Source organism: Macrotis lagotis, chromosome X, assembly GCF_037893015.1.
Source record: "Macrotis lagotis isolate mMagLag1 chromosome X, bilby.v1.9.chrom.fasta, whole genome shotgun sequence".
Classification (NCBI taxonomy): domain Eukaryota; kingdom Metazoa; phylum Chordata; class Mammalia; order Peramelemorphia; family Peramelidae; genus Macrotis; species Macrotis lagotis.
Window position 1 is genome coordinate 42580745 of NC_133666.1, and position 13760 is coordinate 42594504.

Here is a 13760-nt window from a genome sequence, read left to right on the forward strand (position 1 = left end):
TTGTGGAGTCTTGGAGTCAGTCATTCAATATTTAGTAAGTGCCTTTCTACTAGGTGCCAGGGTTTACCTATGTTACAGTGACCTCGAGGAGCCCAAAGTCTAATGAATACATCTTGATTCATTAGGTCTAATTCATCATGTATTGTTAAACAATGTAGGCAAGACAGATAGTAATTGAATGAATAGTGACCTTGGGGACCAGGAGAAACCTGGGTTTGAATCCTGTCACTCCTTTCTTTTCATCATTTTAGTTTAGGGGGTTTCAATTTCTTCAACAGTAAAATTGGGAATAAGTGTATCTGTAGTTACTTCAGTGAGTAGCCAGTGAGGTTCAACATGAAGGGGGGAGAGTCTTTATGATAGTTTGTAAACAGGACATTAGAGAAAGATCTATTTCACGTCTTTTTTTCTTGCAATACAAAAGAAAGTGAGGAATGAAGTCAAATATACAGATACCTGGCCATATGTAGAAGATCAAACTTCAAATAATGTCCATAAACAGAAGCTATTAGCACAATCTGGTGTTGAGGTCCTGTTGATCCCTGTCTTATCCACCAGGCTTCCCTTAAGTAACCTCCTGAGTCATTGGTCTTGTCTCTTCAATGACATAAACTCCAATAGGACACAGAGCACATCTCATCTTCCTCTTGCAAGGCAAGAAAATGGGAGTCATGGATGAGAAACCTCTATTGAATGATGGTTTGTGATGTCCACTGCATGTTGTTGAGAAAAATGCCAAGAAAGTTCCTTGTCTCTTTCAGTCCGACAGTGCCGTCTGCCCCTGAACCTGTCGTCATTCCTTCCAGTGGAGGGTCTGAAAGCTCCAGTGAATCTGACAGCAGTTCTGAGTCAGATTCTGACAGTGAGAGCAGCTCTAGTGACAGCGAGGGCAACGAGGAATCCCGCAGCAACACTCCAGAGGTAACTGAGCATTCCAGGCCTAGTGTAGGCCCCACCACCTCTTCCATGTGGTTTTCCTTTCCTTTTTTCTTCCACTCAGGTTATTTACAGTCATTCTTTTCTTTGATAGTGGGAAGAGAGCCGAATTCAAAAATCAAGAGCTTTGGTTTTAATAATAATTCTAATATTAGCTGTGCATTCCTGATCAATTTGCTTAACCTCTCTGGGCCACAGTTTCCTTATCTGTAAATTGGTAATAATAATATTTGCACTACCTATCTCAAAGGAATATTTTGAGGAATGTACCTGGTAAAACTGAAGTTACATAATTGTGAGTTCCTTTTATTAGTGCCAGGAAGATTTGAGTTCAAATCTTATGTGGCTAGAGGAAGTCTCTTAACCTCTCAGGTCCTGGTGGCTCTTTTAAGACAAAGAATCTTGGTTTTCAGGGGTCTATGACTTGGACAGAAAAAAATATTCAATCTTTATGCTCACAAATCATTACCATTTCATTTAATTATTTAAAAACATGTTTTGAGAAGGGGTCCATAATACAAACTATGCCCTAGATACTACACAAAGTCTATCTTAGCCCTATAGGAATTTTTTTTAAGTGGAGGTAGGAACTTATCATGTAATGCTAGATCTACAAACTAAGCCTCAAAGTAAGAAACAGAAGGGTTGATTAATAGTGCATTGACATTTGTTCAGGAATTCCTTAGCCCTGTCAACTCATTGAAGGATGATGCTTGTACATGAACAGTGTCATCTCATAAAATAAGTAGGAAGCAATGGATGGAAAGAAAAAATAAAAAAATACTTTGCAAACAGGTTGGCCCAAGATCTCATCACATAAAAATTTCTTGTCTTGAAATTTATTTATTTATTTATTTTTCCAACAATGTGTAGTTTTCAGCAGTCATTTTTGTAAGGTTTTGAATTCCACATTTTCCCCTTCCTTACTCTCCTCCCTTCAACAGAGAATAATCTAATATAGTTTATACATATATGTCAAACATATTTCCATATTAATCATGTTGTAAAAGAAGAATCAGAACAAAAAGGGGAAAAATCAAGAGGGGGGAAAAAACCATAAAAACAAATTTAAAAACTGGAAAATAGTAAGCTTTGGTCTGCATTCAGACTCTATAGTTCCTTCTCTGCATGTGGATGATGTATTTTCCATCAGAAGTCCTTTGGATTTTTCTTTGATACTGCCAACAAGAGCAAGTCCATCATAGTTGATCATCACACAGTGTTGCTGTTTATACACAAAGATTTTTTTAGGGTTTAAAGATTAAACTGGAGTGAGGACAACAGATGAAAATGAGAAAAGATCTGAAAGGTGTTTTATACCAAAATCTTTTTCATCAAAGGTAGCAGAGCTAGCCTGTTTTAACTTGAACATCAACAGCTGCCCCAGATGTTTACCTAAAGGAAACAGAAATGGAACTAAAAAAACTCAGAGAGGGGGAAAGCAGTTAAATTAGCTCAGAACTTCGTTGTGGAGCAAAGTAATCTGGGAAAGATGACTTAGATGCACTTGGGTGAATGGATAGGACAGGAGAAACCATTGCAAACTAAGGGAACTTCCAAGCCTTGGAAGCCAGGAGAGAACAGGTATATTTGGGAGACAATGAGTGGACAGCACTGGAGTACTGGATCTGTAGGGATGACATATTACAGGGAACCTTGAAAGTAAGGTAGTAATTGAGTGTGTGCTTTTGTTTGCTTTAACCAACTGTCAATACGCTGAGGACTTTGCTGGCTTCTACCAAGTCAATGTCAAATTGTCGTTTTGCCATCCACAGCCGGAGCCTCCTTCAGCTAACAAGTGGCAGCTTGACAAATGGCTAAACAAAGTGAACCCTCATAACAAGACAATTATAAGCAACCAAAATGAGACTTCCAATGAGAACAGTTGTCTCCTTTCCATTGCTCCGCAAACTGAAGTACAAAATAAAGGAAAAGTCACTCCTGGCCTATTCCAGATTGAAACCAAAGAGAGGCCACTTCTGAGCCCTCTCCGAGAGAAAGCTCGCCAACGGCTTATCCAGAAGCCACCACCTCCTCCTCCTCCTCCTGCCCCTGCTCCTCTTCCTCCTCCTCCTCCGCTGCTACTGCCACCACCACCTCCAGAGGTCAAAAACTCCCGGCAGAAGTCACCCGCTCAAAATGAAGCAACTTCACAGAAGACTGTAGGCAAAAAGCCACCCCAAAAGATTGAAAGAACATCCAGCACTGAAGACCATCCCTGGACTAGACCAAATACTCATCCCAGCAACACTCCCAAAGAAAAAGATCCACTGGAACCCCCAGAGCAGGCCAAAGCACGAAATAGAGCGACGGTTGGAAAACTGGCCCCAAGGAAAGAACCCAAACTCACTGCCGCATTTATTGCTGAAAAGAAGAAATTTCGAGGCCCTGGAAAAACTGCCCCCAAGTCTCGAGAATTTGTCGAGACTGATTCATCAACTTCAGACTCAAATACTGATCAAGATGAAGCCTCCCAGGCCAAATCAGTTCCTCCTTGTCCCATGGTGCCTAGTGCCCTCAAACCGAAGGAGATCCCAGGCAATGGCCTTGTTAATATCAGCACTTTAACAGGAAGCAGCAGCAGTAGCAGCAGCGGCAGCCTCTGTATGGACATCAACACCACTGAGGTGGATGAGCAGCTTTTCTCACCTCTGCCTATTGTGCAAACTGAACTTCTGTCCCCAATACGTGATTCTGATGATGAAGAGAAATCACTGTGGGTCAAAATAGATCTTAGCTTACTGTCTCGAGTACCTGGCCGGGACCCACCAGAAACCAGTTCTGTGAAGACGGACCCCAGAGAAAACAACAACACAAAAACCCCACAAAACCAACTAGCACAGTTACCACAGGCCCGAGAGTCACCTGGCCCTTCGTTCGCTGAAAAGATGCCTGTGAAGAACAAGAGGAAATGCAAGGTAGGTTATCCAATGGTATGGACAAGCAGCTCATGGGATTGCCATTGTTTAAGATCAGACTCTTAAGACAGTCAGCAAGCACAAAGATCCCCATTTGTTAAAGCATGGTCCCAAGGTCTATATTCATTTAGGATAGCAATGTCTTTTAGAAAGAAGAAAATACCAAATTATAGTCTCCAGATTTGTTAGAAGTTGTAGTGGCATCTCTGCCAGGTAAAAGAAATAGACAGAGAGAGTTGGTTTCCCCCTCATCTGAGGGTTAGTGCTCTTTGCTTTCATGACTTCCTCATGCTATCCCCACTACAGAAGCCATAGATTATTAAAATGACTCAAGTTTTCAAAAGTTGCAGCCCCTTCTTCCTTCCTTCCCATCTGCAGTGACACAGAGATGCATCCTAACTACCTTTTGCCTAGAAGCATCTATATACCTACAACACCTTCCACTTCAGTTCTGCCTGTTCAAGGCAACAGTGATCCCTGGGATGCTGTTAATGAAAAGCATAGAAAACCTAGAGCCAAAGGGCTAAATGAAAGGTGGCCGAGCCTCAGTTTCTATTGTAGCTTTGGCTTGTGTCAGCCCCAACTCTCATAGGACAGATAATAGATACCCTAAAGACGAAAAGTAGAACAAACTTTTCAAATACAAATGAGTTAGCCAGGCATTTCTTTCTCCTTGATCAAATCAAGTATGTCCTGGCTTTTTAGCTAGAGAGGAGATACTCAGTAATGCTCCCTCCGATGCAAAAGATTTGGGAAGGCCTCTCTCATTCCCCATCTCCTAGGCATCCTGTCCACACTAGTGCTGCTGTACTGTCCAGTATAGGAACCTTGATGCCTTTTGCAAACATTCATTTCATTTCAGGAAGGGACAAAGGGGGAGAGAGAAACATCTCTGTTTGGTACACATATCTACAATCAGTATGAAATCTCAAAGCCTGTTGGCTGTATTGCGAATGAAAGCAACTCTGTGGTAGGTTAATCGAGAACTCTGTTCTTAGTTAAAATGGTTACCTCCAGTAGCATAACTCCAAATTATGGATACCCAAGGGAAAAAAATGTCAGAAAAGATCCCATTCTCTTTGTGGATTGCAGGTGAATTACAGAAAGTCCCTAGCACCTTCCCAATCCTAACTCCCCCTATTATTTCCAGTGGAATAGCAATCTGCTCAGCTACAACTGTGGCTACCCCTTTGGTTCTAGACTACTCATTTGGGGAGCATCATGAGAGAGCAATGAGGCAGGCTGAATGTTACCAAATGATAACATTTCCATTCCATCCATCTTCAATCAGACATTCAGACCACAAGTCAGTTCTATCTGTACTGTCTAATATTTGGCTACTCAGATATATTTGGCATAGAAAGGCACCATTAGTTATATAAGCATCTCTGACATACCCATCCACCCTGTATTCCTGTTTATAAAAAAGCAGTCTGCCCTAACTTTAGCACTTAATATTCCTTCTACATAGAATGTTTGTAAGGTGATTCTTTGTTATTCATGCTTTCTTTTTTTTAATTATAGCCATCTGACCATCTGGACCTATTCAATGAGAACAAGAAGCAGCGGCTAGAAGATATCCCACCTTCCTGCCTACTTCCACCTTGCATTTCACCAATACCTAATACTCATAGATTCCCAAGCACTAAAGAGTAAGTTTTTTTTTTCTTTTCTATTATTTCAATGTTCTAAAGAGCCTTAAGTACTGTAGAGCTGAGGGGACCCCATCCCAGAGAAACTTCAGGTAAGAGATGGGCATTCCTCAGCACAACTGGTAAGTTGATGTATCTGTCAGCAGTTCTATGTACCATCTCATAGAACCCCCTGAATAAGCCCCAAATAGCCATCTTAGACAAACACAAACACTCCTACCCCACTGAACAAATGACCAACCACCAATGATAATATCCAGTAGCAATTTTGTCATTCAACACTAACTTCACAAAAAGGGAACTCATCATTTCCCATCTTGGAGTCTAAACCAGTCTGGCTCTAGCCGGGGGCCAGGGGCATCATATTTGGAGAGAAAAGAGAGCCTGATTGATGACAATGGCAGATGATGACTCTCTGAGGCCTTCATGGAAAGTAGTCAGGTAGGGCTGGGGACAAATAAGGGGGAAATTTGCTTTAAATGGCCCTGAGTTTTCTGTACTTTTCTAGCAACCCTCAAACAGCAGGAGGCTTGCAGGCTGTGACATTTTCGTTGTCTTCCACTCAGCCTCCTCCCCTTCTTCTTCCAACTGCATAAACTTTCCAGAACAAAGTCCAGCCCTCTGTTCTTTCCCGATATTTTGACTATATTTCTTCCTGGATTCTAAATCAAAGTTAACTAACAGTCATGCCAGCTGCTTCAAGTATTCAGCCTGGATAATTATTGCCATAGATTCATTCAGAAGTAAAGATGACTTCCATCAAATTCCAGTGCCTGTATCTATTAGTAGCCCTCAGCCTAGCAACAATCTGGCTCAATGAGAGCAATGGATTTCCCAGCTTGTGGTTTAGTAGCAGTGAGTTATCTGCCACCTCCCTGGTTCCGAACGATACTACTCCCTCCCAGCTCTCATTTCCCCTAAATCCTCGGAACAAAGACTGCTCCACCTTTATTCCCAGAGACCTCAGATTGGCTCTGAACAGGGAAACACATTCTGTAGACCCACTTAAAATCATACCTAATGTTTACAAATGCCCTAGATGCCAGGGCTCCAATGCAGGCTGCTGCCAGGCTCAAACCATTCCAAGACATCTTCCAGAGAAAGGAAAGTATTATAGTCCAGAAGATAGGTGCCAGAAACAGCAGTCATAGACTTAGAAAAAGTTCAACTAACTCTATATCCAGTCGGGATAATGAGGTTCTGAGAAGGGAAATTCCTGTAGGTAATGAATATGAGTTCCAGGCCCCTAGATGTTTGCTCTTTTGCTCTTTTTGCTTCCCACAACTGTCTTTTTTCATAAACAAACCATTTATGGATTTCTTCCTATGTCATATGTAGGGTGTTTAAGTCGGTAAATAAAGGTAGTTTCTCTGAGCAAACACCTCATTTCCAAATATCTTTCTATTCTCTCTAAATTTCCACAAGTAGGGGAACCTAGGATTTTTTGCTATTTTAGAGAAGGGTGGAGGACAGAAGGGACAAAAGAAGAAAATGGGTCTAGTTTGTCATTTGAAAGCCACCAATCAGAATATAAGATCAGGAGTTCAAATGGGTTAAAAAAATTCTTTCTCTGAAGGTTCCCCCTGGATATCCTTCTAAGTAATCATTCTTCTCTGTACATCTCTAGTTAACTGATGCTTTCCATGAAAACCTTGGAAAGCCCCTGGAGACCAAGGTCTCTTTTCTACCTGGAGCAGATGATCTTAGGTATTTGCTGGACCCTAGAGACCCTTCTTGCAAGGGAGTTGTTCTCTTCCATCAAAGGGGAAATTGTTGCTTTACCCCTTTTTCTCTGGTTGCTGACTAATACAGTAAGAAAAAAAGAGTGCTCAAGGGCATCATCATTGATGCTTCTTCACTTAACACTGCCTGCTTCGTATCCAGACCACTGGACCCAGATGACTCTAGAGGAGAGAGTGACATTAGTGACTTAGTACAGCCCTCCCTCACATAAATCCAAATTCATGTGCTTGTTGTGACAGCACCTCCCTGATGTCTTGGTCTCTTTGAGGATGGAGGACAAACATCATCATTGATGCTTCTAGAATATACTCATCATTGAAGGACTTCTACAAAGTAAAATGCCCCAAAACTAGGTTGGCAGGTCTTTAGGTAGATAAGGAGAGGTCCTCCCTCCCACTGTGCTCCAGTGGACTGTCTATGTGATGCCAACCCATCCATAAGAGTTGTGTCTACTGTGCTGCCTCTCTTAAAAGAATGCCCTTTTAGTATCACCCATACCAACTAGAAGCAGAAGGAAAATTTCACCTAAGTGATTGACCATTGCTTCCTCTATACTAAAGCCATATCTGTTAACTTATATGCAGAGATTTCTAAAGCTCACCTACCTATGCATTTCTTGGGCTTGGCTTGGTCCTATATTTTGGAGAGCTTTTGCAAACTTATGTTAGAGACCATTTTAATCATACATTGTGACTACTTTAAAATTGCTTCTATTGGGGAAAGCAGTTTTTCAAAAAAAAATTATTAACTTTTTTTTTGTTTTTGTTTTTGTTTTTTTGCAAGGCAATGGGGTTAAGTGGCTTGCCTAAGGCCACACATCTAGGTAATTATTAAGTGTCTGAGGCCGGGTTTCAACTCAGGTACTCCTGACTCCAGGGCCGGTGTTCTATCTACTGTGCCACCTAGCCACCCCTATTATCAGTTTTTTAAATTAATTTTCACCAGTTATAATAATGGTAGAAACATTGAAAGGGATTTACAATTCTTCTGCATGGTGAGAATTGACCCTGAGGGTAGGGGAGGTACAATTATGGAACAAGAGATAGAGAGAGGATGACAAATATTATTAAAATTGGCAAATTTGTGCAACCCCAATGAACTGGAACAAGGAGCCAATATTGACTTCCACCAGTTCAGGACATCATTCTGCTCCACTGCTTGTTCATCTTTGATTTGCTGCTCCGAAATATTGTAAATCTATATCTTCTGACACTGACTGAAGTTGACCAAGAGGAAAACATAATTCTTGTTGACTTAATTTGCTACTGAAAATTTTTGTCAATAATCATGGAAAGTGACTATTCAGTAGAATATTAGTTGTGTAGGAAAAAATGAAAATTCAAGTAATCCTCATTGATTAGACTAAAACAGTAACTAAAATAAAAATCCATGCCTGCATTCCCATCATAAATAACTACCAGGGCCTGAAGTCCTTTGTCGGGCTTTTTGATTTTTTTGTGGCCTTGGTTATTTGGGCAGATTTCTACAAGTTTTAAAATAAGGTGCACTTGTTTTTGAAAATGTATAGTTTTGCTTTGACTACATATCCTGGGAAATGAGGTGCCTCAGATTTGGCTGTCAGATTATCTGGTGCCTTTGGAGTCAAGTCTTGGTGCAGAGGCAAAGTTTTTTCACCCAAGTTTGCCAACTTTTCCCATAGGTATGTATGAAATATGTAATGCATCCATCTTAAGAAAAGCTCTTTGAGATCATTACCCCATCATTTTCGAGTGCTTTTGATGAGAAGTTTTACTTCAAAATAAGAAGAAACCTTCCTTTTAAATGGGGGGAATTAATATATATATATATATATATATATATATATATATGTGTGTATATATACATGTACATATATATATACCCATACATATATATGTATGGGTATATATATATGTATGGGTATATATACATATATATGTACATGTATATATACATATATATATATATATATATTATTTCTCATTAAATCCAATTATCATGAATTGAATTAGCCTTGACAGACTGACTATGTCACACTAAGGCCTAAGTATGCCATTAAATGTATCCTAGAAATTGGGTTTAAAGATGCAAACTAAACTTCCATTGGAAGCTCATCATTGGTAAGGGACTGTGGCATACATCATCACCTAAAATGCTGCCTTAAATAGCAAGAAATAGGAGGGGGAAACACAAACTACTTTTGTTTTCTTTTACCAGAAATATTCTAGCCAAAAAAGTGACTAAGAAGAGAGATGACAAGCTCTTTCCACCTCCACTGTCCCCACTGTCAGATGAGCCCCTACATCGACGCATCAGTTCTGACAGCAACAGTTCCTCCAAACAGGAAGTCCCCATGCCTACTGCTTTTCCAGCTGCCAGTTGTTCCTTTTCCAGAAACAGGAAGAATGAGAACAAGACCCATTTAAACTTCAGAACATGCGTGAGTCTTTGGAAGGGGAGGGTGCATTATTCAATGCTGAGCAGAGCTCTTAAGTGAGCCAAGGCAAGAAGTGTTTGATTGGAGGAGTCTAGAAACAAAGTCTCTGGAGCTAATATTGTTGGGCTATTGAGAGATTGGGGTGTCAAAAGAGACAGGAGTTGAATTAGCCAGAGACTGTACCTAGATGGTAGCAACAGATATCAAGACAGTCATCTTTACCATCACTTAGCATCACTTCTAGGCTTCCCCTTCCCCTCAATTTGATACTTTCCCCTTTGTCAATATGGAGAAATAATCATCAACTCCACCCACACCATTTAAACTAGACTTATAAGAATATCCCATCCTACTTTGAATCAATATGGGGGGAATAGATTGCTGAGGGATCCAGGAGAGGCTTTCTGAGTAGAACAGTTTGAATTGAGATCTGCTTTAAGGCAGGAGGATTGACTTAATAATGTCTCAAGGCCCTTCATAACTAAGACTTCTAGAATTTTTCAATGTGAAGTTCTTCCCAGGTGGGTAGAACCCGTCTAAGCTTTTAGTCAACTGATAAAGCCTTCAAGAAACCAGGGCCTACAATGAGGCATCATAGGACAACATGCGGGTGGCAGCCCAGTGATGTAGATCACAATATGTCTGCGGGGTCTGTGTACTGACCCAGCTCAATTCTGAGAGGTTGACTGTAGGGTGATTAATGTGTTTGGGTCTAATCGCTCTCAAAGTTCTTCTGGCAAGTTGTAAAGAGGTCACAATTAGAACCGGTAGAGGGGTTGCCCTCACCACCCAAATCAACACCCCTTCGAGTTTGGAAGTAAATATTGGCATATCATCATGCCCTCTTATCTATTGACTTTGATGTTATTTGGTTCCCATATTCCAGGACCTTAATAACCAACACAATGTCAAGTATACTGACATAAAAGCAGGAAAGAGAATTTTAACAGTGAAAATGTTAATTAACTCTAGACCTCATGGGGAATGCCTCTCACTGTTAAAAAGAGAGTTTTCTGCTGATTTGCACACGAGGGCATCCACCCTGTTTAAGATTTTTATTGTTCCGTCATTTTTCACTTTTCAAGAACCCTTTTGGGGTTTTCTTAACAAAGATACCTGGAGTGGTTTGCCATGACCTACTCCAGTTCATTTTATGAATGAGGAGACTGAGACAAATAGGATAAAGTGACTTGCTCAGGGTCACATAGTTAGCAAGTATCCAAAACAAAGTTTGAACTCAGGTCTTCCTGACTCCAGGTCCAGTACTCTTTCCACTGTGCCACCTACCTTCCCCTCTCTGTAACACCACTGAGGGTTTGCTTGGCAAAGATACTAGAGCTAGTCTTGGAATTCTACCTCTGACACCTATTAGTTGTGTGATTCACTTAACCTCTTATCCCCGGACAGCCATCTAAGATTATAAATTGCAGAATAGGTGTTGGTTAGTTTAAGAATCCTACTTGCTTTTGCTCCTAGAGGTAAGAGGGAAGGAATCAATGGAGTTTATTGGATGGGGGAGTGCTATGGTCAGATCAGCATTTCAGTACTATTCCTTGAATGGTGAATTGGAGGGGGTGGGAGGTCACTTGAGGCAGGAAGAATAGGAAAGAGACTCTTGCAAAAGTCCAGATAAGGATTGCCTGATGTAGAGTAATGCCTGTGTGTGTGACCAGGAAAGTGTGAGAGATGATGTGCAGCAGAAGAACCAAGAAGTCTTGACAACTGATTGGCTCTAGGGAGAGGGGAGAGTGAAGTGAGAGGCCTGGTGAATGTTCAGCCAGGAGCCAGGATCTCCTTCACTTGCATTTGCATTATTCAAAAAAAAGATGGATTGAGCATCTGTTATTTGCAGGGAAGATGCTTTTACTGCCTCCAGTTTAGGTATAAAACCAATAGCTTGCAAAAGATTTTCCTCTTAGTCATCACCTTTTGAAGTATGGCCACCTCTACCTTACAAATAAGTTCAAATTTACTGTGAAAGGAAAGGGAACCCAGACCCACCTCTATGTAAAAAGAGTCCCTCCCCCAGGCCACGAATATCAAGAGTTTCAGATGAAAAGGAAGTAAATCTAGTAGAGAAGAAAGGCATTGTACATGGAGTCATTTGAACCTAAACCCTCAGTGCCCATACCAATTCTCACTCAGATCCCTCCTCTAAGGGTAAACAAATGAGCTCAGGGTCATTTGGTTCAAATTTAGAAGTAAAGGAAAGAAAGGCATATAGTTCCCAATGTGCCTCCAAAAGATTCTCTATGATTCATTTTTAATCCCACCACCTAACACACCCCTGTGGGCTACTCTCTGCTGAAGAAGGTTGAGAAAACAGAAACTCAACTTTTTGGTTGAATAGAATTGGCCTTGGATTTGGAGTTAGAGTCAGGTTCAAATCTTGACTCTGCTGCTTCCTTATCTGGCTAAGTCATTTCCACACTGTCAAATGAGGGGATGGTACTAGATGACACATAAGATACTGTCCAGTTCTGAAGCTTTGATCAAAACCTGGTTGAGGAGTTTTCTGCCAAAGCAATATGTTGCTCTTGGAGCCACACATGGGATTCTCCACTGCTTTGACTTATCGTTGCTATTAAGTGATTGCTATAGCTGACTAAGAAATCGTTGTAGAACATTTCCTAAGTACATGAGGTAGAAAGGACAAAAAATGTTTAAGTTCCATCTACACACAAAAGATAATAACACTAAAAGATAATGTTTTATGAAAGGAATCTGTACCTCCAAATAAAGTGTTTATTAAGGTCCTGAGCTAGACAATACAAGTCCTCAAATCTCTGCTGCCAATGTGGAGTGGGCCATGAGACTCCCAGGCTTTCAGGGAGTGAAGTTATGCTCCTGGGTTATCAAAGATGATTGATTGTCACAGCAGCAACTGTGATAGAGGGAAGAGATAATGCATTGAACTGAAGTGCTACACAAATACTGACAGAAATGTTGACTAGATAAGAAACCCACTTGGACTTTGCACTTCATTCAGGGTTTTTCTTGATAAAAGTTTACCTATGCAGGTATCTTTGTCCTCATTTACAGATGAGGAAACAGGTTCAGAAAGGCAAGAAACTTGTCCAGAATCACGGAGCTATGCCAGAGAGAGATCTTGAACCCAGATCTTCCTTCTCCAATACTTGTCTACTATATCACACTAAAACAGGCCCACCTGTTCTAAAAATAAGAGTAGTTACTATTCACCCTATCTGGTGCAATGACTATCATTAACATTATAGACTAACTCTTTGGTTATCTTTGATAAAGCCCTTGGAAAGTCACGTACTATGTGTCTATGGAATTCTGATTTTACTCTGCAAGAGTCTATTGTCAAGGCTAATTAGGTGCTTAATAAAATCTTTTTTTAATATAGCAAGTCATAAAACTTTTAATGCTAATGTTGATAATGTCGATTCCACAATAATCCCATTTCTGTTCATAGTACTGCAATTCTCCCAGGCACCCAAGCTTGAAGTCTATAAGGCAGTGTGGGTAGAGTTTGTTTATTTTTTACTAAATAGAGGGAAGAGATGTGGGCTCTGGTCTGGGTTATTACAAATTTGCTGTGATTTTGGGCAAGTTGAACTCATTAAACTCTTTCCAGTTTTCTGTTTCCACATCTGTCAAATGGAGATAATGGTGCCTGTCCTGCCCACTTCACAGGGCTCTTATCCACATCAAAATGAGATTGCCCATATGACAATCCAAGAGCTCTAGGGCTTGCTGGTCCACTCCCATATTGGCAGGAGAGATTTGGAGATTCCTTTTGTCTAGCTCAGTACTGTCACTTTTTATTGACTTAAAAAGCAATTAGACCTTAAAATGAAAGTATCACTGCACACTACATAACTATAAGGGAAACTCAATCTTATTTTGGTCCGTTGGATTACTGATCTCATCCCTATTGCTCTCAAATTCCACAGTCAATATCCCAGAATTACAGAGGTAGAAGAAGGACCTCAGCAGGCATTTGGGTCAATCCATACCCATAAAAGCTCCCAGTAACAGGAAAGATTCCCCCTTGCCAGAAAATTGACCACTGCCACTTTCACCCATGCCCCCCTTGGGCCAAATAGTACAAATCTAATTTCTCTTTAC

At 40.7% G+C, this 13760-nt stretch overlaps 1 protein-coding gene across 4 annotated transcripts in view; it reads left to right on the forward strand.

The window, feature by feature from the left end:
- The window catches only part of AFF2 (ALF transcription elongation factor 2), a 389617-nt gene that overhangs the window by 344767 nt on the left and 31090 nt on the right, over nucleotides 1-13760 (forward strand). For 2 of the 4 annotated variants that reach the window (XM_074200829.1, XM_074200830.1), the window contains 5 exons: nucleotides 762-921; nucleotides 2712-3854; nucleotides 4717-4824; nucleotides 5379-5506; nucleotides 9446-9668. In XM_074200829.1, coding sequence (XP_074056930.1) covers nucleotides 762-921; nucleotides 2712-3854; nucleotides 4717-4824; nucleotides 5379-5506; nucleotides 9446-9668 — 1762 coding nt within the window. The remainder of the gene's footprint in view (nucleotides 1-761; nucleotides 922-2711; nucleotides 3855-4716; nucleotides 4825-5378; nucleotides 5507-9445; nucleotides 9669-13760) is intronic. The other 2 variants (XM_074200828.1, XM_074200832.1) reach the window with 1 other exon arrangement.